Source organism: Aquarana catesbeiana, linkage group LG03, assembly GCF_042186555.1.
Source record: "Aquarana catesbeiana isolate 2022-GZ linkage group LG03, ASM4218655v1, whole genome shotgun sequence".
Lineage (NCBI taxonomy): Eukaryota > Metazoa > Chordata > Amphibia > Anura > Ranidae > Aquarana > Aquarana catesbeiana.
This window is the reverse complement of record NC_133326.1, coordinates 630,478,901-630,503,263: the sequence shown is the minus strand read 5'-3', so window position 1 is coordinate 630,503,263 and position 24,363 is coordinate 630,478,901. Positions and strand designations below refer to the sequence as shown.

Genomic DNA, 24,363 nt, shown 5'->3' with positions numbered 1-24,363 from the left:
GTATATTTAATCTATATCTCACCACTGCTTCAATAGGGAAGGTGTGAAAAGTATTAAGAGCATAGATGGTTAGTTTCGGCAGTAAAGTCCAGCGATATGGGGCATGGTCAACGGGCAACAGCCTTCTCAATCGTCCAGAAAGTGTATCAGCAAGTGGGTGTGTGGTTCCCTTCTGAGAATCATATGTGTCTGTGTTTTATAGGGTGGAGTACCATTGTTTGAATTTATATTTCCCCCCTCATGTTTACCATTTCATGATTGGTTGGTTTCAAATTTGGGCGGTAACTGTCCCTCTTTAATCTGCCCACCAGTGGTCATTGCAGTTGTATAATTGGAATTCTTACATAGTTACATAGTAACATAGTTACATAGTAGGTGAGGTTGGAAAAAGACACAAGTCCATCAAGTCCAACCTATGTGTGTGATTATATGTCAGTATTACATTGTATATCCCTGTATGTTGTGGTTGTTCAGGTTCTGATTGTCATATCATTGCATCTGGTATTTTTATGAACTGTATTTTAATATGTTTTACGATTACGGTGATCTGGTGATTGCTCGCCTTCATAACTCTTCGGTTCGCTGTCCCCATATTGTGTACTTTGCTGGTTATAAGAAATTGAGACCTTTAGTAAATATACTGTGACTGTCATATATTCATGGGACAAAACAAACAAACCCTTTCCCCCTCATAATAATTGTGCCAAGTTCTTTTACAAGATGTGGATGACTTCTGGCATACATTGACTCTTGTATATAGTAGCGTAGTAATTTAATATATATATTTTGTAATTTCTGTTTAAGCTTATACTGGACTCCATTTGGTGTATAATTAATTAAATGGGTGTCTCTGCCATTGTTTTGGGCAACAGCAAAGTCAACACTGGATTTCTCTGGGAGGGACAGCTCCATCCTTGGAACAATGAGGGTAGACAATGGATATCTATTAGTGTTGCACCTGGATAAAAGGGGTTATTGTATTTTTGGGTTAAGTTTCATAGTCTTACAAACCAGGGAACAATCCGTTGGAGAAGATGTCCGGTTCCCTCTCTAATTCAGGTAAATAGACGATCTGTCTTCACACTAAACAAACATGATATCAGGGAGTGACTCAGGTAAACCCTTCTTGAGGTTGAGTGAAACCATTGTTCAGGCTTCTGCTCTGTACAACAGGGGAGTTTGCATACTCATTTTCTCCCCTCCCACCTATGGGAATAATTCAATCAACATTTTCCTTTTCTCTAGGGAAAACCCACTTTGTCTTGAGTCTTATTGATTGTGTATTATGATTTATATATTTTTTTATGTATCCATGCCATGACAGTGAATATGGCTTATAAAGATTTCACAGTCCTCCAGCAGGGTTTCTGGCCCAGCTAGCAGGGACAGGAAGTTCACATCAACCCTGTGATATTTACCAAGCAACCCTGTGATATTTACCAAGCAACCCTGTGATATTTACCAAGCAAAAGCTATTAAAAAATAGACAGTAGAGGGAATAAGCTCCCTACACACCTTTGGACAGTGGCATTGTCAACATGTGGAAAGGGTAGCATTAGATGCACTAGAAGATTTAGATGGACTTGATTAACACATTAAAGCTGAACACCTGCTAACACTTTTTAAGCAGTTACAGAAAGTTTTTTTTCCCTTTTAGGATAAAGGTTTTACATAAATTAATAAAAGCCAGCACATATAAGAATTGGTAAGCTGCAATATAATACATTTTTTTTTATCTTGTGTTTAATACTGCTCTCTTGCAGGGTCACAGAATTCTGAGAGTTTGGGTAAATGCAAAGAAATCCAGAGTATGGTCCATGCTGCTCATTGCTGAAAATGAAGTTTATTGACTCAAACAAATGCACAAAAATGACAGCTATCGAGACGAGCAGGTGGATTCCTAGACTTCTGTTTTTCAAAATATCTTTCCTAACAACAAAGCTCCTTTTTTGCCAAAAGCTTGTTCCTTACAGAGTTCAGTAGCTCAAGTTGAAGTTTTACACACAAGTGGATGAGTCAGAGCAATGATTCCCCCCTCCTTCTTTGTGTTCCTGGATGAAGATTGAATCAAAGAGAGTTTAAAGGCAAACAGCTTCTGCTAAATTCTCTCTGAAGAAAACCAGTAATGCTCTGAACACACATGCATTGTAATAAATGTTTATTTGTGAAACAAAGATTTTTTTTTTTATAGTAGATAACAGGTATGAAACATAATTTTAAAACTTTTAAAATGTGAATAATATTGACTAAAAAACATTATAGTTCCCCTTTATAAAATATGCTTTACAGTCAGAAGGACAACCAAAAGGTGACTTCACAATTAAAGCAGGACTAAACTTTCTCAATTAACATGAACAATGTTTATCGCTTATGAAAACTAGCATTAGTAAATAGATAGGAAGGTATAATAAATCTACTTATTTTCAATTTTTTCTTTTTTTTTTTCTTTTACATTTCACCAGTTTCTTTCTGGCTTGTGGTCTAGACCAAAATGATATTATATAGTGCCTTGAAAAAGTATTCATACCCACTGAAATTTTCCACATTTTGTCATGGTACAACCAAAAACATAAATTGTATTTTTTAGGGATTTTATGTGATAGACCAACACAAAGTGGCACATAATTATGAAGTGGAAGGAAAACAAATGGTTTTCAATTTTTTTTTTTTGCATTAAAATATGTGAAAAGTGTGGCGTGCATTTGTATTCAGCCCCCTGAGTTAATACTGGCATTTTCAGTTCGTGATGCTCAGATACAGTTAAGTTCTGCTTTAGGACTGCACATTGAACAAGTCCCGAGTTTCAGCGAAGAATATGATCCTATGAGCAATAATACTGCAACAGCAGATACATTGGCATTGATTCATGAAGCAACCAAGCGCAATCCTTGTTTCTTTTATATAGTATAGACTGTAGAATGAAAGCTGGAACATAAACAGCCCTGTTTTCCCTTTGCATCTCTTTTCATACATATCCATTTTCTTTCCTCAGATTATCACAATCATCTCCTCTGGATAGCATGCTTTTTCAATTGGGTGTTACATACTTTGTTCTTTCATCACCCTTGAAGAATTGTCTGTACTGATTTCAGTCCTTTTACAGTCTGACATACTTGTCTGTAGAAAGTGAGAAGGACAGTCAGTGAGGGCATCGGGAAACACTCTTTAATACAGGATAACCGCTCTTATTTAATTTTTACTTACATCTTTAGAGCCTGATGGAAGGGTACCTGTGGTGGATGTATCTAGTTTTTGTTTTCTGCGACCACAAATGCTGTAGAACAATCTGCAGTACACTTCTCTGACCTAAAAAAATAAGCCAAATACTGTGATTATAAGAAAAAGAGCATGAATAAATCTTTAAATCTTTACACTGACCAGTGTTACACTCTCTCTCTCTCTCTCTCGAGAGAGAGAGAGAGAGAGAGAGAGAGAGAGAATCTCACAAAAGTGAGTACACCCCTCACAATTTTGTAAATATTTTATTATATCTTTTCATATGACAACACTGAAGAAATGACACTTTTCTACAATGTAATGTAGTGAGTGTACAGCTTGTACAACAGTTTAAATGTTCTGCCCCCTCAAAATAACTCGATACACAGCCATTAATGTCTAAACCGCTGGCAAAAAAAGTGAGTACACCCTTAAGTGAAAATGTCCAAATTGGGTCCAAAGTGTCAATGCTTTGTGTGGCCACCATTATTTTCCAGCACTGCCTTAACACTCTTGGGCAAGGAGTTCACCAGAACTTTACAGGTTGCCACTGGAGTCCTCTTCCACTCCTCCATGACGACATCACGGAGTTGGAGGATGTTAGAGACCTTGCGCTCCTCCACCTTCAGTTTGAGGATTCCCCACAGATACTCAACAGGGTTTAGGTTTGTAGACATGCTTGGCCAGTCCATCACCTTTACCCTCAGCTTCTTTAGCAAGGCAGTGGTCATCTTGGAGGTGTGTTTGGGGTCATTATCAAGCTGGAATACTGGCCTGTGGCCCAGTCTCCAAAGGGAGGGGATCATGCTCTGCTTCAGTATGTCACAGTACATGTTGGAATTCATTGTTCCTTCAATGAACTGTAGCTCCCCAGTGCTGGCAGCACTCATGCAGCCCCAGCCCATAACACTCCCACCACCATGCTTGACTGCAGGCAAGACACACCATCTGAACAAAATAAGTTTATCTAGTAGTAGTAGTTTATTTTCCAGTAATCCATGTGCTTAGTCTGCTTGTCTTCAGCAAACTGTTTGCGGGCTTTCTTGTGCATCATCTTTAACACACTTGCTCCCCATTCACACCTGAAACCTTGTAAAACTAACAAGTCATATGACACCAGGGAGGAAAAATGAATGGCTAACTGGGCCCAATTACAACATTTCCACTTAGGGGTGTACTCACTTTTGCTGCCAGCGGTTTAGACATTAATGGCTGTGTGTTGAGTTATTTTTAGGGGACAGCAAATTTACACTGTAAATGGCTACAGCTGGGCACTCATTTCTTCAAATTGTATCAAAGTGTAATTTCTTCAGTGTTGTCACATGAAAAGATATAATAAAAATATTTACAAAAATGTGAAGGGTGTACTCACTTTTGTGAGATACTATATATATATATATATATATATATATATATATATATATATATATATATATATATTTATTACTGTGAAAAAGTTTTAGGCAGGTGTGAAAGAATGCTGTAAATTAGGAATGCTTTAAGAAATAGAATTGTTATTTTTATCATTTACTAAAATGAAAAGTAAATGTACAGAAGAAAAATCCAACTCAAATCAATATTTGGTGTGACCACCCTTTGCCTTCAAAAGAGCAAAAATTTTTCTAGGTACACTTGCTCACAGTTTGTGAGGGAACTCTGGAGGTAGGTTGTTCCAACCATCTTAGAGAACTAGCCACAGATCTTCTGTGGATGCGGGCTGCCTCAAATCCTTCTCTTTTAAGCCTCCCACACAACTGTTTCTCTTTCAGTTAATGATTGTATTTCAACCTACATATGAAATTAATGATCATTAACATCTACTAGGTATAATTGGTTAATCTTATGCTGCGTACACGCGGGCGGACTTTTCGACGGACTAGGTCCGGCGGACTTTTCACAGACTTTCCGACGGACTTTCAAATGAACGGACTTGCCTACACACGATCAACCAAAGTCCAACAGATTCATACGTGATGACGTACGACCAGACTAAAATAAGGAAGTACATAGCCAGTAGCCAATAGCTGCCCTAGCGTCGGTTTTTGTCTGTCGGACTAGCATACAGACGAGCGGATTTTTCGACCGGACTTGAGTCCGTCGGAAAGATTTGAAACATGTTTTATTTCTAGGTCCGTTGGACTTTTGGGGACACACAAGGTTAAATTGTCTGATGGAGTCCGGTCCGCCAGACCTAGTGCGTCGAAAAGTCCTCTCGTGTGTACGCGGCATTATACCTGAGTATAATCCTACAAAATTCCTGACTTTGTGCAAATGTACAAAGTGTGCACTAGACAGCACTTGATCATACCTACCTAAAACTTCTGTACTGTGTATATATATATATATATATATATATATATATATATATATATATATATATATATATGTATATATGTAGCACCCTCTAGTGTGTGCTAGATGTAGTGAGTAGAATAGGTAAACCATATCCTGACTCATCTTGTACATTTGTGTGTCTGAAAATGGGTCAGGGTTATTAGAGGTCAGGGCTGGATCACTCATCCTGGCAGCCCTCTGGTGCCCCTTCCTGGTGTCTGGAAGGTTGGGGAACCTTCTAAAATTATATGCAGGGGTTAGGAGGAACTGCCTTGCATATTTATGAGACCTCAGCCAATCCCCAGTAGTGGGCTGAGTTCACCTCATAAACAGACATGGGCCATGCCAGCAGCAGGGCAGTCAGGTGGAAGATGAAGATGCAGTGTTGAGGAGGCTGTCCATGGCCCTTAGGGGTACCCCCTAGTCTGGGGGGGGGGGCCTGCTTTGGGTCTGGGCTCGGGTGCTAGAGAGATCCTGCCAAAGACACATGGGAGGAATCTTTCCTGGAGGTACAGGAGCAAGGAGAGGACAGAATGAGTAGTTCAACACTGGTAGAGATAAACAAATAGGGGAGAATGCCAGATGTAGCCAGTCTCCCTTAAAGACATGGTGGGCTTAAGTCTGAACTGGTGTGAAGAGGGAGCCAGGAGGGCTGGTGAAAGAGGCAGATGCAGCTAGGTGGGCTGGCAGAAGAGGTGGTGCTGGGATCAGTGACCACAAAGGAAACAGAAGGGAAAGTTACATGCTGTGTGACTCCATGTGTGCTACTGTTAAGGGACTGTGAGTTCCTGCCTTTAATGGGCCATTACTTAACTGTCAAGTTCCCCCAGGAGTGTACCAGCAGAGGCTGAGCAAGAGAGAGGACAAGAGTGCAGGACACATATTCAGAACCCACCCCTGGTATCCTGTACAATAATGTGTCCACACTATTTGGGTTGTAGCCCCTTTAGAGGGGATGATATGAACACTCAGGGGTTCTCACCCATGCAGAATGAAGGATTCCAGGGTAGTCTGGTCAGAGAGGAGAGGCCTGATTTAAAAGTGCTTTGGATTGGTAAGTCCTCATTGGGACTCAGAATTCGGAGACTTGGAGAGACTTTGGGTAGGAAAGAGCCTCCAACCCTGATTACAAGGACTTTGGTCCTGAAAGGGTTACTCGCTTGCAGGGGAGGTCTGAAAAGCAGCAGAAAGTAATCAGCACCTGTCGGTTAGGTGGAGTTGAGTAGTTTACAGCTGTGAGCATGTGTGACATTTGGTTGCTGAGTTCCTGTGGCCTTTGTGGTACCCCAAAGCAGACAGGATCCCTGAACCCAAGTGTGGGACTGGTATATTGGTGGTGAGCCATTATGCTGTTCTACTTTTACTAGGCTTATGGACTATTTGCCTTTATTTTTGCTAAAAAAATTGGCAAACAGTTTTTGTTTATTTTTGAGAAACCCATAAAGACTGCTCACTTTTAAAAGTGGTTGGCTGGTGATACCGAGCTCCCCATATTGAAAAATGGCTGCTGGTGCTTAGATCTCTGACAGTCCACTTGGTACTGGCCTATAGTTATCCAGCTGGGAAAAAAAAATGTTGTTCACTTTTACTTTTTGCTAATAGGGAAACCACATAGTACTTTTGGAATCTATATTCCAGGTTCTTAACCAGTAGTAATTGTGACCCAAGCTGTATTTCTGTTAGGTACAAAGTTTATTTCTGTTTGATTAAAATATATTTATCATTGAACTTTATTGTTTAAACAAATAATAAAACCCATAAATATATTGAAAAGAAAATGCAGAAATTAAGAATGCGTGTTTGCACTGCCCCCATTCTCATTTCCTGGCATTATACAGAGCACAGCAGAACTGGTAACTTTTGGCAATTAATAGCCAAGCTCCTCAAACCTGCCTGGATTGGGCATGGGAAGTTGACAGTTTCCTGTCTGAAACTCTTTCTTCTGCTGTGTTGCAGAGGACACAGTTTTGTGTACTACCAGAAAAGACTCATCCAGCACAAAGTGTGAGAACGCAGAATTGCTCCTCCCTTTCCTACTGCTAACACATGATGTAGAATGGGCATACTGCCTTGTACCCAGTCTCTGCCCCTTTATTCTATCTGCCATCATTGACATGAAGTATGCACTGCTCATGCATGGCCAATCACTTGTAACAGCTGGGAGGTGGTTGTACATGCGTTGTGCTTTTAATGGAAGGATGGGACAGAGATTGGGAATGTTATGTCAGACATTAATCAGCAGCCCCCTGGTTGTCAGCTACTGATCTTAAGCATGCATGCAGCAAGGGGAGCATAGTGTGTTGCGTGGGGTCCCCTTCCCACGGGAAGTTGCGGCTTCTGACACTTTTTCACTCTGTCTTGGCTCTGACATTACTAAACACTGTGCATTATATTCATACCATTAGAAACCGTTCTAAGAATGAACATTTTATATCTTGTTCATCGAACAGGCATACCATTGTTAGTACTACAGGTATATTAACCAAATTGAAGTGAGCATCCTTGGAAACAAAGGGGTTCTTTGGAAAACGTTTATAAATTGTATAGTATTTATCAGTGGGTTTTTGATATAAGCTGACTCACATTGAGGTATTTGGTAAACATAGGGGGTTATTTACGAAATGCAAATCCACTTTGCACTACTAGTGCAAACCACAAATGCAAAGTGCACTTGAAATTGCACTGAAAGTGCACTTAGAAGTGCAGTCGCTGTAAATCTGAGGGGTAGATCTGAAATGAGGGGAAGCTCTGATGATTTTATCATCCAATCATGTGCAAGCTAAAATGCTGTTTTTTATTTTCCTTGCATGTCCCCCTCGGATCTACAGCGTCTGCACTTCCAAGTGCACTTTCAGTGCAATTTCAAGTACAGTTTGCATTTGTAGTTTGCACTTATAGTGCAAAGTGTATTTCCCTTTCGTAAATAACCCCCACAGTCTTTTATGGGGTACATGCTTTTATAAAGTTAAAGGGTTCATTTATCCTTTATCAAAAAAACAAAAAACAAACATTCTATGCAGGTAAGGGGTGCTTGTGGATAAAAACAAGCTCTGCAATTTTGGCCAAAGTTAATTAATGCCTATGCTTTAGGTGTAGGCCCTTTATGTACCTCCTGAAGCCTGGCCAAAAACTCCCAGAGACAGTAGCATCCCATCAGATCTTGGGGGTGTACTTAAGCAGCCTACGTCTAAAACAAAGGCATTATTCAACTTTAGTCAAAGCTGCACAGTTTGTTTTTATCTAAGGGTACTCCTTACTGTAGTGATATAAAATTACGTGTGGTATCGTAGGTATGATAATTAATTAGTAAGTACTCTTCCGCAGCAACCCAATTCTTCCAGAGAGATGCACTTTATTGACTTCCAACACAGAACAAAGTCCAAAGTCCACAGATGACAAAAAATCCGACAGAGTAGATATAATTCAGAACCCCATGTTCCTAAGTCTGTGTGTTCCCAGCCATACACAGACAAGCCTAACTTAAACTATAGACTGAACATCATATTATATTCACTAGATATTGAATGGCTGAGCAATTTGATTGGCCGTCTCCATTCAGGTCTTTTATATACTTTAGTCTTTCAGATAGACAACAACTCCCAGCCGTGAACAGCTGCAGGCATAAACCGCCCCAATTTGCACTCCTGCATATCAACATCAACAAGTCCCCTTAGATATGTGTAATTAGATTAGATTAACAGATACCACCTGAATACCCTTTTGAGCCCTTGGAATACCTACATTCCTAATCTGTATTCTTGCATATTAATATCAACAAGTCCCCTTAGATATGTGTAATTAGATTAACAGATACCACCTGAACATCCTTTTGAGCCCCTGGAATACCTACATTCCTAATCTGTATTCTTGCATATCAACAAGCCCCCCGATATATTAGCCCCACAGGAGGGAGCCTCCGCTAGGCCAACCCAAAACACTCCTTGATCCCATTGTTACCCCCTCATGTCTAATTACCATCAATAAATACTTCTTCTATGGTCCTTTAAACAATGTACCCTTTGAAATGTTCAAGTAGGTTAACAGCCCATACCTCACACCCCTAGGTAGACTTGCATAAGACCAACACATCAAAGGGTCTTCAGCTGTTATATTAAAATTGAGTTGGCTTGGACAAATCGACCATTGTCAACTCAATTCTGGCCTGGTTAATATTGACTGTATGTGTACATACATATAATATTATAATGTCCCATATAAATCGGTGAACATATCACAACATGTACAACACTTACCTGCATAGGCAGTTTTTTTTTAGTAAGGGTGAACTAACCCTTTTGCTGCCAGGTCCGCACGCTGAACGGCCCTGATAGCGGGGGGGGTTCACTCACAATCCGTTGGCTGTAGCCCCCGGGATTGTGTGTAAAACTGACAAGCAGACTCCTCCCTGTCAGGGGAAAGCATTCGGGTGCAGCTGCTTCCACACAGCCCTGATAACGGCACAACACCCGCCCCATACCGACAAGGCGGTGTCGCTTTCCTCACCTTCTTGTTGGTGACCCGGAAAGCCTAAAAAGTATTTTACTGCACTTAACTTTTTATCCAAATTCTGAATTATTAAATTTAATGTTTTAAAAGGTCAGTACAAGAGTGAATAAGTGATGGAAATGAAGTACTTGTGGGTTTAAGCAATAACTGCATATTAACGATTCATGTCACTGGAGGCGTGACAGGGTGTGTGCCCTTTGCTTACATAGCTTGTACTATAAGATGTCCCTCTTTCCAATTTTAGAAAGCTGGGAGGTATGTTTTAATGCAGAAAAGAAATGTCACCTGAAGACTTCATACATTTCCCCAGGATTTTTCATGCTAGACTCCATTCTGCAATGTCTGTTGGACAAAGCCATATTTGCCCGAATATAGCTGTAGAAAATGTTAGCTTTGCGCATCATGTTTTATTAATATAAGCATACCTGTTGATTGAGAAGACAGTGTACAAGGAAGATGTATGCTCCCTGGAGGCTGTTACAGATAGTGAAGAGGTAGGAAAAGATCAGAGCATGACGTCCAAACTGGAAGTAGCCAATACCCCAGGTACAGCCAAGGATAAAGAGCTGAGCAACGGCTTTGAAAGTCAGCAACCTGTAAGTAGGAGGGACAGTTAGGTGGGAATATGACCAACAATCTTCCATACAGTTCAGAGTTGGTGTGCATGAAACACTCAGAAAGGCTGCTTATAGGAGTTTGCGCCCCCCTTTACTTCCTCCTCTTATTTCCAATGATTTCAAAAGCCTGTGCAGGCAGTTATAGGGGGTGATGGCAATTTTAAATATACCATATTATGTATATAAAGGGCTTAAAAATACATTTAAACCGTTACCAGTTTTTATATGTAGCCAGGTGCTTAGCTGGCAAGAAAGAAGCAATTACAGAGACACCATGCTACAGTTGCTCCATGTGTTCACACAGGACTTCTATGCTGATCTAGCCAGTGCCTTTCTGCTTCCATCCATGGATTTTGGGAAACAGTTCACCAGAGGGACTTGACTATTATAGCAGATGGGGAAGGACTTCATGTCCGAGGAGGGGATAACAAGGGAGGAACCAGAGGTAGTTTTTGCTGGGCAGAATAAGGAAGGACAGTCTCTTTCTGTGGAAGGACCAAGGCATTACACATCTCAACCTAGCTGTGTGCAGTAAAAGGAGAGGGCCATCATCCTTGGGCCAGAGATTGTGACCTAGCCTATTGAGAGCAGGTTACACAGATAGGAGACTCACTTTGCCTTGAGGATACTGACAGAGAAGCCCCCTGTTGCCAAGCATCTGGACTGGAGTTCGCTGTGCACACAGGACTGGTGAGCGGCCACTGGTTGGCTTTACACTACCGCTGCTAGCAGAGTGAGACATTTCAGAACACTGTACTGCATGCAGACTTCTTAAAGGGATGGTTTCATGTGCACCAACACAAAAGTTGGGCTCCTCCAAATATTCGGCAGAGGGTTGAGGGCAAGGAGCCTAATAACTGGGTGCTTTCATAGAGATCACCTATAGGTCTTTTCTAAAGGGCAACTTTTGCAGAATGAATACAAAGGCGCCTTGTTGACATTTAGTGATTGCGGCCAGTCAGGTTAATTGTTTAGTCATTGCCTTAACATTGTTGGACACTGTTTACTTCTGCTGCCAATTGTGTGTTGTTAAAGCCTGGTGCTTTCTAACGGTTTATTAACAGCTTTTCCACCAATTGATTCACTGCTGCTTTGCAGCTGAAGTCTCAATTTATGTTGAATCATGGATGATCCAGTAGAATGAATAAGACTCATCTTGGTAGGTGACCCTCATGCTAGATCCTATATGGTAGATATATGTTGTGGGTGATCCAACATTTGTGCCAGCACAAACCCTTAGATATGTCACGTGTCCTGGATGGAGTCAGCCTCTAAACCCAGGATAACAAATTCATCAATCATTCAGACAATTTTGTTCCACCATCTACTTACCGGGTGTTCTTCAGAGTGGACACATTTGTATTTACAGATGCCAGCCTCTTTCTCAGGAGATGCACAGTGAGGACCAACAGAACTGTGTTTGTCTATTAAAGATAAAGTTAATAACATAAAAAGATGACATGATATACTGAGAGATCATAAGTCTACACTACTCCTATGATTTAATAGTTTCTCATCCTCACTATTGAAAAGACTCTGAAGTTGCATGTTATTAAATGCTAATAACCATCATTAGTAGCTTTCTTTAGTGTTCACTAGGTAACTGTTAAAGGAGCAATTAATTACACTTACAAGACAGCTGAAAATAACTTAGTGAGAACATGGGTGATTGTAAGCAAATGAACCATTGCCAAAATTATGTTGTCAACTACATTTCTTTTTATTTTTGGCTTGTCTTTTTTTTTTTGGCATAAATCCCTAGAATAGAGGGCAATGATGATTGGAAGTGCAAATGATGAGGGGCAAAGAAAAATTCCATGCTTCTTCCAAAGAATACGGTAGGAATAAGGCAAAATTATATTGCCAGGGTCTCCTCAAATGGGTAAAGAAGCATAGGTATGGAAGGAGTTTCTGCCCTAGGAGCAGAAGACCTCTCCCAGAACCATACATGCCTTTGTAAACACAACCCAGCACCATTATAGGACAATTATATCATCAGTAGCTAAGGACATCTACCTACAATGGCATAGTCCAGTATATGATTTTCTCCTGCATCCACTCATCAGAAACCTTAAAGTAGAACTATAGACAAAACTTTACTTTTTTTATTTTGGATAGAGGAAGTGAGGGTTGTAACCACTGTCAGATTTTTTTTGCCATCTGTATCCTATTGCTGAGATTTACCTTCACTTCCTGTACCATAGTCAAACAAGAAGTGAGAGGAAATCCCTGCAAATTAAGGGAATTACTTGGGGACCCCCAGGTTACCATAACTAGTGTCCCCATTGGAAGATTTCACCTCTATTACATTTCAGGGGACAACCCAAAACGTGGGATTTTCTTTTACTTTCACTTTCAATGATAATGGTAAACAGTTACAGGACAAATAGAGAGAGGGGATCTCCTTAATAGGGGCACAGAGAGCAGTATAAACTGGCAGGTGTTCTAATTCCTCTCCACTCTATCCAAAACTAAAAAAAATATTTTGCTTTTAGTTATAATTGAATGCAATCTTATAAAAAGTAACACATTCAAGTAAAATTGTCTGCTGTTGATAACATACATTTTTTTTAGGCATGTACAAAGTATCATGTTTTTTTTTCAAAGTATCATATTTTAATCAGCCTTTACTTGCTACTGATCAAGAAAAATACTACTAGGTGTTGAAAGGCAACTGTCTCAGAAATATATGGCAACTTCAAATGGTAAACGGTACCTAGGCTGTTATACTTACAATGATAAAAGCAAGGACTGGACCAAGGAAACTCCAAACAATGCCAAGTCTGAGCCAGCAACTAGATTGCAGAGAGGAGACTGTTCAGATATACTTTAATGTGGACATTAAAAACAATACAGTACAATCCACAAAAAAAAAAAAAAAAAAAAGCAATTGAAGAAATACTCTATTAAACCAAAATGGTAAAAAACATAGAATACAGTTTAAAAGTGGAACTTCACTCTCCCAATTAACACTGATTATTTTTGATCCTCATGCTGCTTGCATTAGTAAACAGATAGGAAAATACAGTATCTCATAAAAGTGAGTACACCCCTCACATTTTTGTAAATATTTTATTATATCTTTTCATGTGACAACACTGAAGAAATGACACTTTGCTACAATGTAAAGTAGTGAGTGCACAGCTTGTATAACAGCGTACATTTGCTGTCCCCTCTAAATGACTCAACACACAGCCATTATTGTCTAAACTACTGGCAAAAAAGTGAGTACACCCCTAAGTGAAAATTTCCAAATTGGGCCAAAAGTGTCAATATTTTGTGTGGCCACCATTATTTTTCAGCACTGCCTTAACCCTCTTGGGCATGGAGTTCACCAGAGCTTCACAGGTTGCCACTGCAGTCCTCTTCCACTCCTCCATGATGACATCACAGAGCTGGTGGATGTTAGAGACCTTGCTCTCCTCCACTTTCCATTTGAGGATGCCCCACAGATGCTCAATAGGTTTTGGTCTGGAGACATGCTTAACCAGTCCATCTTTATCCTCAGCTGCTTTAGCAAGGCAGTGGTCATCTTGGAGGTGTGTTTTGGGTCATTATCATGTTGGAATATTGCCCTGTGGCCCAGTCTCTAAATGGAAGGGATCATGCGCTTCTTCAGTATGTCACAGTATATGTTGGCATTAATGGTTCCCTCAATGAACTGTAGCTCCCCAGTGCCGGCAGCACTCATGCAGCCCCAGGCCATGACACTCCCACCACCATGCTTGACTATAGGCAAGATACACTTGTCTTTGTAGTCCTCACCTGGTTGCCGCCACACACACTTGACACCATCTGAGCCAAATAAGTTTATCTTGGTCTCATCAGACCACAGGACATGGTTCCAGTAATCCATGTCCTTAGTCTGCTTGTCTTCAGCAAACTGTTTGTGGTTTTCTTGTGCATCATCTTTAGTAGAGGCTTCCTTCTGGGACGACAGCCGTGCAGACCAATTTGATGCAGTATGCGGCGTATGGTCTGAGCACTGAAAAGCTGATCCCCCACCCCTTCAACCTCTGCAGCAATGCTGGCAGCACTCATACATCTATTTCCCAAAGACAACATCTGGATAGGACGCTGAGCACGTGCACTCAACTTCTTCGGTCAACCATGGCGAGGTCTGTTCTGAGTGGAACCTGTCCTTTTAAACCGCGTATGGTCTTGGTCAATGTGCCGCAGCTCACTTTCAGGGTCTTGGCAATCTTCTTAAAGTCTAGGCCATCTTTATGTAGAGCAACAATTATTTTTTTCAGATCCTCAGATAGTTCTTTGCCATGAGGTGCCATTTTGAACTTCCAGTGACCAGTATGAGAGAGTGAGAGCAATAACACCAAATTTAACACACCTGCTCTTCATTTGAACCTGAGACCTTGTAACACTAATGAGTCACATGACACAGGGGAGGGAAAATGTCTAATTGGGCCCAATTTGGACATTTTCACTTAGGGGTGTACTCACTTTTGTTGCCAGCGGTTTAGATATTAATGGCTGTGTGTTGAGTTATTTTGAGGGGACAGCAAATTTACACTGTTATACAAGCTCTACACTCACGACTTTACTTTGTAGCAAAGTGTAATTTCTTCAGTGTTGCCACATGAAAAGATATAAGAAAATATTTACAAAAGTGTGAGGGGTGTACTCATTTTTGAAAAATTTGAATATCATAGTTCTCATAGATTATGTAGAAGAGAAGACTAAAACTTACTACAAGTCTGTCCCGTAGTCATTTGGACGAACAGCTGCTGAAATCCCCACAATCACAGATGGGGTACCAAACCCCAGAAGACACATAACTGGAAAGTTTGATTTTCGGGAAGCCATATAATTGACAGCCCTCAGGTTTCGGACAGTCATGAAGAGCAGAAAACTTTCAATAGACATCCAGCAGAAAGCACAGAGGAACGAGAATTGGAGTGAACCAGCAATGATAGCACACACAATCTGAGGATGATTAGAGAAAAAAGAAATGGGCTCAGTGACTTTCTAGCACACCCCACTGAATGAGGCCTTAGGTATTTAGCAGGAATTATGGTATGTAAGTTATTTTGTGTTTATGTGTGCAAATACGGATTTTAGTTGTTTTTTTTGCGCAAAAATCACAGGGCCTTAAAAACCAGTATCACCTTCTTTTTGTTCCACTGGTCATGTGCTTTCAGAAAATATATGGTTTGGCAGTGTTTTACAAACTCTGAAAGCTGTAAGTAAAAAATGAAAACCTCCAGATTTTTAGAGAAATTTTTGGGTACATTTGATTTTCACCATTTTGCAAAAAGTCGCAATTTTAAATTTACAAATATTTGTTCTTTATTAGCTCAACACAGGATATGCTTTTATATTTAGTAGGAATTTTGTAAAGTTAGCTGTTTTTTTATCTGCTAATAATGTTTTTAGTGTATTTTTAGCGAAAATATTGTTTTAATAAACATTTGCCCAAATGCCGCAGGGCCTAAAAAATCAGTAGCACCTTCTTTTTAGGCTAGAGGTCATATGCTTTCAGAAAATATATGGTTTTGGGGGGGGGTGTCTTTAACGAATTCTGAAAACTGTAAAGGGAAAATGAAAACCTTCAGATTTTAAGAAAAATTTGGATATTTACATTTTTGCATACGTTCGACTTTCACAATTTTGCAAAAAGGCACAATGTAAAAATTACAAATATTTGTTATTTTTTAACTCCATACAGATTAAGCTTTTATATTTAGAAGGAATTTAGTAGGCATTTTGTAAAATTAGCTGTGTTTTTATCTGCTAATAATGGTTTTAGTGTATTTTTACCAAAATAAATTGTTTTGATAAACATTTGCCCAAATACCACGGGGCCTAAAAAATCAGTAGCACCTTCTTTTTATTCTAGAGGTCATATGCTTTCAGAAAACATATGGTTATGGGAGTCTTTCACAAATTCTGAAAGCTGTAAGGGAAAAACGAAAACCTTCAGCTTTTTTGAGAAATTTGGATATTTACACTTTTGCGTTTGTTCGATTTCCACCATTTTGCAAAAAAAGCGCAATTTAAAAGTTAAGTTAAAAATATTTGTTATTGCGGGTAATATATTTTATATTTCGTAGGAATTTTGTAACATTTGCTGTGCTAATACTGATTTCATTGGATTGTTAGCAAAAATATTGTTTTGATTAACATTTGCGCAAATATCCTGGGACCTTAAAAATCAGTAGCACGTTCTTTTTATTCTGCTGGTCATGTGCTTTCAGAAAAATATATGAATCGGGTGGGGGGGGGGATCTTTTACAAACTCTGAAAGCTATGCGTGAAAAATAAAAAAGCAAAGGAAAAATTGCAAAAATGGTCTGGCCAGCTAAGTTTGAAAGTGGAGCACAGGGCCTGGCAACGACAGGGTTAAATCAATGAAAACCCTTCATCCAGCATAGGAAATAGCCTAATAACATTTTTTGCTCCATTTGCACAGAGTGAATGTACTGCACTTGTAATGCACTTAAACTCAGTGAATTTCTATGAAATGTTTTTATACATACACCCCAATGTGTTTAAGTCTGATTTAACACTTTGCGATTCTTGAATATGGTCGTACATGCAGCCAGTTACCTTAATCCTAGTTTGACGGATTCCCACCAGAAACAAAAGTTGTCCCAGGAAGAGACATCCACAGAGAGCTGTTAGGATGGAGGTGTGAGCGCTCCTCAGAGCCCGACACAGGATGAATGTAAGGAGACACAGAGACAGGCAAAGAAGAGACACACCCAGGCCAATGTAGGAGAAAAGGGTAAGAGTAAAACTGCCCTGTAAAAATAGAAACATGAAGTGATCATCTTATACAGTAAATCACTAAAAATGTAAACTGATTCCTTCCTATCCCCCTCCCTTCTATACTTTCACTTACACTCACCGGCCACTTTAACAGGTACACCTGTTCAATTGCTTGCTAACACAAATTAATAATCAGCCAATCACATAGCAGCAACTCAGTGCATTTTGGCATCTAGACATGGTGAAGATGAATTGATTGAGTTCCGACTGAGCATCAGAATGGGGAAGGAAGGGGATTTAAGTGACTTTGAACGTGGCTTTATTGTTGATGCCAGACGGGCTGGTCTGAGTATTTCAAAAACTGCTGATTTACTGGGATTTTCGCGCACAACCATCTCTACAGTTTACAGAGAATGGTCCGAAAAATAGAAAATATCCAGTGAGCGGCTGTTGTGTGGTCGAAAATACCTTGTTGATGTCAGAGGAGAATGGGCAGACTGGTTTGAGATGATAGAAGGGCAACAGTAATGCAAATAACCATTTGTTACAACCAAGGTATGCCGAATACCATCTCTAAATGCACAATACATCGAACCTTGAAGATGATGGGCTACAGCAGCAGAAGACCACACCAGGTGCCACTTCTGTGAACTAAGAACAGGAAACTGAGGCTAAACTTTGCACAGGCCCATCAAAATTGGACAATAGAAGATTGTAAAAACATTGCCTGGTCTTATGAGTCTCGATTTCAGCTTCAACGGGATGGGAGATTCACATTATGGATGTGTAGAAGACAAATCTACAGCAACTGCTTGATGCTATTATGTCAAAATGGACCAAAATCTCTGAGGAATGTTTCCAACACTTTGTTGAATCTATGCCATGAAGAACTAAGGCAGTTCTGAAGGCAAACGGGGGTCCAACCCGGTACTAGCAAGGTGTACATAATAAAGTGTCCGGTGAGTGTATATACTCTTTGCATTTTTATTGTTTCCTAAAAGTAACTTTTTTTTTTAATTTTTAGTCCTTTATTTTTTTTGATGAAAAATTCCATACATTATTCACATCAATCATTCATATTATTTAATAATACAAAAACATATAAAATGTGTAATTTATACAAGCCCATTCTTTTATTTCTACCCTCATTCCATACAAAGTTGTATTTCTGCTACAAATTCATATCTCCCTTTTTTTTTATTTCTTTCCTCCCTTCCTCCCCTCCCCTCCCTATACCTTCCCCCCCTCCCCCCCTTCCACCACAACAAGCTATTCCTATAACCTTTAGTATTTTATTCACCACATTCACATTTGCTACTAACTTCCCCCCTATCCAATGTTCCTGATTATCTAATTATATTATCATTACTTTTACAGGCCATCCTTCTGTCCCTCTCTCCCTTCTCCCTTTCCCTGCTCACTCCTTTCTCTTCTTCCTTTCCCTCGGCTGTTTCTATCTCCCCTTTCCTCTCTAATCTTCCCCCCCTGTCTCTACATCTGAAGCCTCTCCACTATCAATTGGTGCGGGGCCAAGTCCACATCCCCCAACCATGACTGCCATATCTTGTCGAATTTACCCCTGTCACTTCTGCGACTATAAGCCAATCGTTCTCTAGGGAGCAGCGAATTGACATACGCAATCCATTGCTTCACTGTAGGCACCGTTGGGGCCATCCAATGCCTTGCAATGAGTTTTCTGGCAAGGTACATCAGTCTAGTTAACATAAAATACTTTCCTCCCGGGAACATTTTTGCATTTATAGCTCCAAGTAAGTATACAGTCGGGTTTAGGGGGATGGGGACCTGCGCCAACCTCGAAATGCACTGGGAGACCTCATCCCAATACCTATACAGCTTTGGACACCTCCAAATTAGGTGGATGAAGTCCCCTCTGTGCACTCTACACATAGGGCACAACGGGGAGTCTCCTCCTCCCCATTTATAAAGCTGTACTGATGTTCTATAGGCCCTATGAAGAATAAATAATTGTGACAGCCTTTGGGTTGCGGAAAGCGACATCACTGGAATAGCCTCAAGCGCCATTTCCCACTGTTTTTCTTCTATCTCTCCTATATCCTCTACCCATTTATTTCGGCACTTTAACAAAGTATGATCCTGAACCGACCTCAGCAACTCCCTATATATTTTTGATATTAACCCTTTCCTTGTATCTGCTATAAAAACCTCACTCGGGAGTGATACTGTTGGTACTGTCTGAGAATGTGTTATTTGTTGTGCCTGTAACGCATGGCGAAGTTGGAGATATTGATAAAAACCCCTCGGGTTCAGGTGAAATTCCCTGCATAGTTGTTCATATGTCTGCAACACCTCTCCCTCATATAATTGTGAGAAGAACCGAATCCCCTTTTCTTTCCAGTGTGTAAACCCTTGTAATTCCTGGATCTCAGGGTATCTTCTATTGTGCCAAATCGGTGTGAATGGGAGCACGCCTGTTATTTTTAGCGCTTTCCGAACCTCTCCCCATACCCTTTTAAAGAGAGTACTTATAGGTTCTACGCCCTTCATACTTGGCAAATCCATTTCCAAATGTGAGGCCGCTTCTAGCATGTGTTCCGATATGGTCACCAATTTGTATGTAGGGTCCTCATTCCCCTTCCGACCCCACCCTGCCATTTATTGTAGCTGTGATGCCAAAAAGTACAGTTTAGAATGGGGTATTGCCAGCCCTCCTCTATCCTTTTCATATTGCAATGTTTCCAGACTAATCCTGGGTGCCTTTTTTTTCCATATCAGTTCCCTCATTAGTGTATCAACTCGCTTGAACCACTTTTTTGATATCCATATCGGTGAATTCTGAAAAACGTACAGTTGCTGTGGTGCCCACACCATTTTTATTAAGTTTGCCCGTCCTATAACTGATAGGGGAAGCCTACACCAGCTATTGCTTTTTTCTTTCTGTCTAGAGAGCAATGGCCGGTACTCGGCCGGATTCGGGGACACCATTACTCCCAGATACTTTTTTTTTTTTAAAGGGTAAATTTATTAAGATTTACAAAATTTACAGTTTCATGTCATACTGTATCGTTTACATACAATGCAACAGGTCAAATTACAGACTGTTCTCAATCATCTAAACTGTAACACTATTAATACATATCCTTTTTTTTAACTTAGAAAATAACCAATAAACTTTGATTTCACAAGTCATCTGCTGCACTGTTACTTTCTCCATCTACCATATTATGCATCTTATCCACATTCCTTCTGTTTCATTTGTCCTTTCGCATTACATGTATTCAACATTTTTATCATCCTATCCTTGTCGGTAGTAGTAAGTTTTTTTTACACTGCAATTTCTCCAGATATGTTTTTAATCCACTTTCCCCATACTTTATCAAACTTTTTGTTACTGCCTCTGGCCTGGTATGTAAGTTTATACATTGGTATGGCGTTATCAACCAATTTTAACCAGTCCTGTAAAGAAGGGGGGTCTGAGTGTTTCCATTTTAGAGCCAATGCCTTCTTAGCATAACAGAATACTATTCTCAAAAGGGTCTTTTGTGATGTGGGCAATTCCTCCTCCCCCAAGTCTCCAAGAAGACACCTAGCTGGGGAGTATATATTTGGAAGTTCAAGTTTCTCCTCCATATAAGCAAGGATCTCCTTCCAATATAACACTACCCGAGGGCATTGCCATACCATATGGAAGAAGTTCCCCACTGCGACATTACATCGGGGGCAATCTGGGAGTTCCCTCCTACCCATTTTGTGTAGTCTTTCCGGTGTATAGTAAATTCTATGCAAAAAATTGAACTGAAGTATTTTATCTCTAGCTGATATTACCGAGGAAAGCATTGTATCCAACACCTCCGTCCAAGTCTCCTCTTCCAGGGATGGTATATCTATCTTCCACTGTGCCGCCACCCTCTCCACCCTCGGGTTAGAGGATGGTAGCAGAGCCGCATAATACCTAGAGATCATTTTTGCATGGTCTTCCTCTGCAATCAGCTTTTCCCCTACAGAGGGGACCAAACTGATAGTGCCTTTACCATATTGAGCCATTACAGCGTGACGTAGCTGAAGATATCTGAAAAAAAAAGCATTGGGAATGGCGTACTCAATTTTTAGGTCTGTAAATGATCTAAAGACTCCTTCTCTGAACAGCTGGTGTGCATATTTAATCCCATATGTTGCCCAACATGCCCCATCTGGTATTTTAGCTATTTCTATAAGTTGGGGGTTATACCACAGTGGGGCATTGGGAGAACCCGCTAGGCTTGAGCCATTCATCTTAACATTACATAAATGAAATATTTTGTATGACAGCTTCAGAATGTCAGCACCTTGTTCCGGATAAGGTCCATTTCTATACAGTATATTAATCAATGCCTCATACGAATATACCTGAGCAGCTTGTGTTGCCACTGAGGCGAGATTCATCTTCGGAAAACCCCACCAATATACATGTGTTAGCTGAGCAGCTAGGTAGTAGCAGCGTAAATTCGGCAGGGCCAACCCTCCCTCTCTCATAGGTAAGTGAAGTGTTTCTAATGATATTCTAGCTGGTTTAGGTCTCCATAGAAAGGAGGAGACTGTCTTATTTACATCCGTGAACCATTTCTTGGGGATATATACTGGAGCATGCCAGAGCAAGTACAGAAACCTGGGCAGATAAATCATTTTAAATATGTTGATTTTCCCCAGTAGGCCAAGCGGCAACTTGGCCCAGGTCTGTGTACTCTCCTTTAGTCTTTTCCAAACCGGGGACAGGTTGTTGGACACATACAGATTCAATGGCAACTGAATCTCAACCCCCAGATATCTGAATTTGTTAACTATTGTTAATGGGATGTCCTGTGGTATTTCCGGAGCATACGTAGGATCCAGGGGAAACACCACTGATTTACTCCAGTTCACCCTGAATCCCGAGTACCCCCCAAAGTCAGAAATTCTATTCAGGGCCATACGCAGTGATCTCCCCGCCTCCTCTAAATACAACAACATATCATCTGCGTATAAAGATGTTTTCTCCTCCCTGTCATTCATCATACAGCCCTTGATTGATCTATCCGCCCTCAGCAGAGCCGCCAATGGCTCTATTGCCAGGGCAAACAGCAGGGGTGATAAAGGACACCCCTGCCGTGTGCCCCTAGCTATTTTAAATTGTCCTGTAATAGTATTATTAATCCTTATTCTAGCTTGGGGGTCTGCGTATAAGAGTTCAACCCATTTTATAAATTTGGGACCGAATCCCAGCCGACCAAGGACCGCAATCAAGTATGGCCAAAGAATCAAACGCTTTATGCGTGTCTAGTGATACCACCACACGGGTATCTTGAGCAGGACCCTTAGATTGAATTATGGTGAAAAGACGTCTCAGGTTTATGGCCATCGATCTTTCAGGAATGAAGCCTGTTTGATCGGGGTGAATGACAGATGCAATAGCTTTGTTCAATCTCCTTGCCAAAAGTTTAGCTAAAATTTTAGCGTCTACATTGATGAGCGATATCGGTCAGTATGACTCACATAGATCATGGTCCTTATGCGGCTTTGGGATCAGCACTATCAGTGCTTCTCTCATAGATTCAGGTAATATACCCTTATTATACGCATCTTCATATATAGTCAAGAGCTTAGGGGCCAAGATTTCAGCATACGTCCCATACCACTCCACCGGGAATCCATCTAAACCAGGAGTCTTATTAGGTTTTAATGCCCCAATAGCTGAGATAACCTCTTCAACCGAGAAGGGATTATCCAGTTCTTTCGCCTTCTCCTCCGAGAGTTCTAGTAGGGGTATTGGCCCCAGGTATTCTCGGACTTCCTCCACTACATAATCAGCCCTTGAGGTGTATAAATCCTTATAGAATTCTAAGAATGCGTTCGCTATATCTCCTTGTGATGTACATAGTGTCATGTTCTTATCCCTTATATGCTGTATAGAGGTTGGGGCCTGCTGGGAATGAGCTAAATATGCCAGTAATCTACTGTTCTTATCCCCAAATTCAAAGATCCTCTGAGCTTGGTAAAGTAACTTCTTCTGTGTTTTTTCTATTAATACTAAGTCTAACTGTCTTATATTTTCCCTCCATAGTTTATGTGTAGCAGAGGTAGGGTTTTTAATATATTCCACCTCCGACTCAGTGGCTAGCTGCTCAGCCTCCCTCACCTTCCAACCCCTATCTAACTGGAGCTGTTTAATTAGTCCCGCTGTGGAGCCCCGCATTGTGGCCTTAAAAGCGTCCCAGGTGATCCCAATTGGAACCTCATTTTTGTTTTCTACCCAAAAAGTATTAATGGATGAAGCAGTTGACCTCTCAAAGCATTCCTCTTTAAGCCACATTGGGGTTAATCTCCACACCACATATCCCCTAGGTCTCTCCATATCAATGGTGAGAAGCATGGGGGAGTGATCCGAGACGGCCCGTTGTAAATATTGAGCATCCAACACCCTCGGCAGCAATTCTTTCGACACAAAACATAAATCTATCCTGGAAAGAGTATTGAAGGTGGAGGAAAAACAAGAATATTCCCTAATGTCTGGGTGCTTCCACCTCCAAGCCTCCACCAGATCGTAAGGTTTTACACATGACTCCAACGGAGACCCTCCCATCGTAGCCATCCCATGTCTATCTGTATCTGGAGATAATACTGCATTTAGGTCACCAGCCAGAATAAGAGGACCCTCCGCCACCTTCAACACCTCCATCATCATTGCCTCCCATACCTTAATTGTGAACGGTGGTGGTATGTAGATAGCTACAAAAGTGTATACCTGATTATCAATAATCAATACCAGAGCCACATATCTGCCCATAGGATCAAGTTTCACCGTCTTAACAGTATATAAAAGGGATTTGGCGATCAGTACAGATACCCCTCTGGCATAACTCGAGTAAGTTGAGTGAAATGCCCTACTGAAACCAGCTCTGTGAAGGGCTAAGGTTTTGGAGCCTACTAAATGTGATTCCTGGAAAAATATAATATGTGGTACTCCCAGATA

General features: G+C 40.6%; 1 protein-coding gene across 1 annotated transcript in view; it reads right to left on the bottom strand.

Moving 5' to 3' along the window:
* Positions 1-2,143: 2,143 nt before the first annotated feature.
* Positions 2,144-24,363, bottom strand: part of LOC141133219 (adhesion G protein-coupled receptor E3-like) — a 197,319-nt gene continuing 175,099 nt past the window's right edge. The window contains exons 11-17 of the mRNA XM_073622458.1: positions 17,238-17,432; positions 15,379-15,614; positions 13,408-13,468; positions 12,006-12,097; positions 10,482-10,650; positions 3,205-3,306; positions 2,144-3,117 (exon numbers count right to left, since the gene is read on the bottom strand). Coding sequence (XP_073478559.1) covers positions 3,040-3,117; positions 3,205-3,306; positions 10,482-10,650; positions 12,006-12,097; positions 13,408-13,468; positions 15,379-15,614; positions 17,238-17,432 — 933 coding nt within the window. The 3' untranslated portion in view covers positions 2,144-3,039. The remainder of the gene's footprint in view (positions 3,118-3,204; positions 3,307-10,481; positions 10,651-12,005; positions 12,098-13,407; positions 13,469-15,378; positions 15,615-17,237; positions 17,433-24,363) is intronic.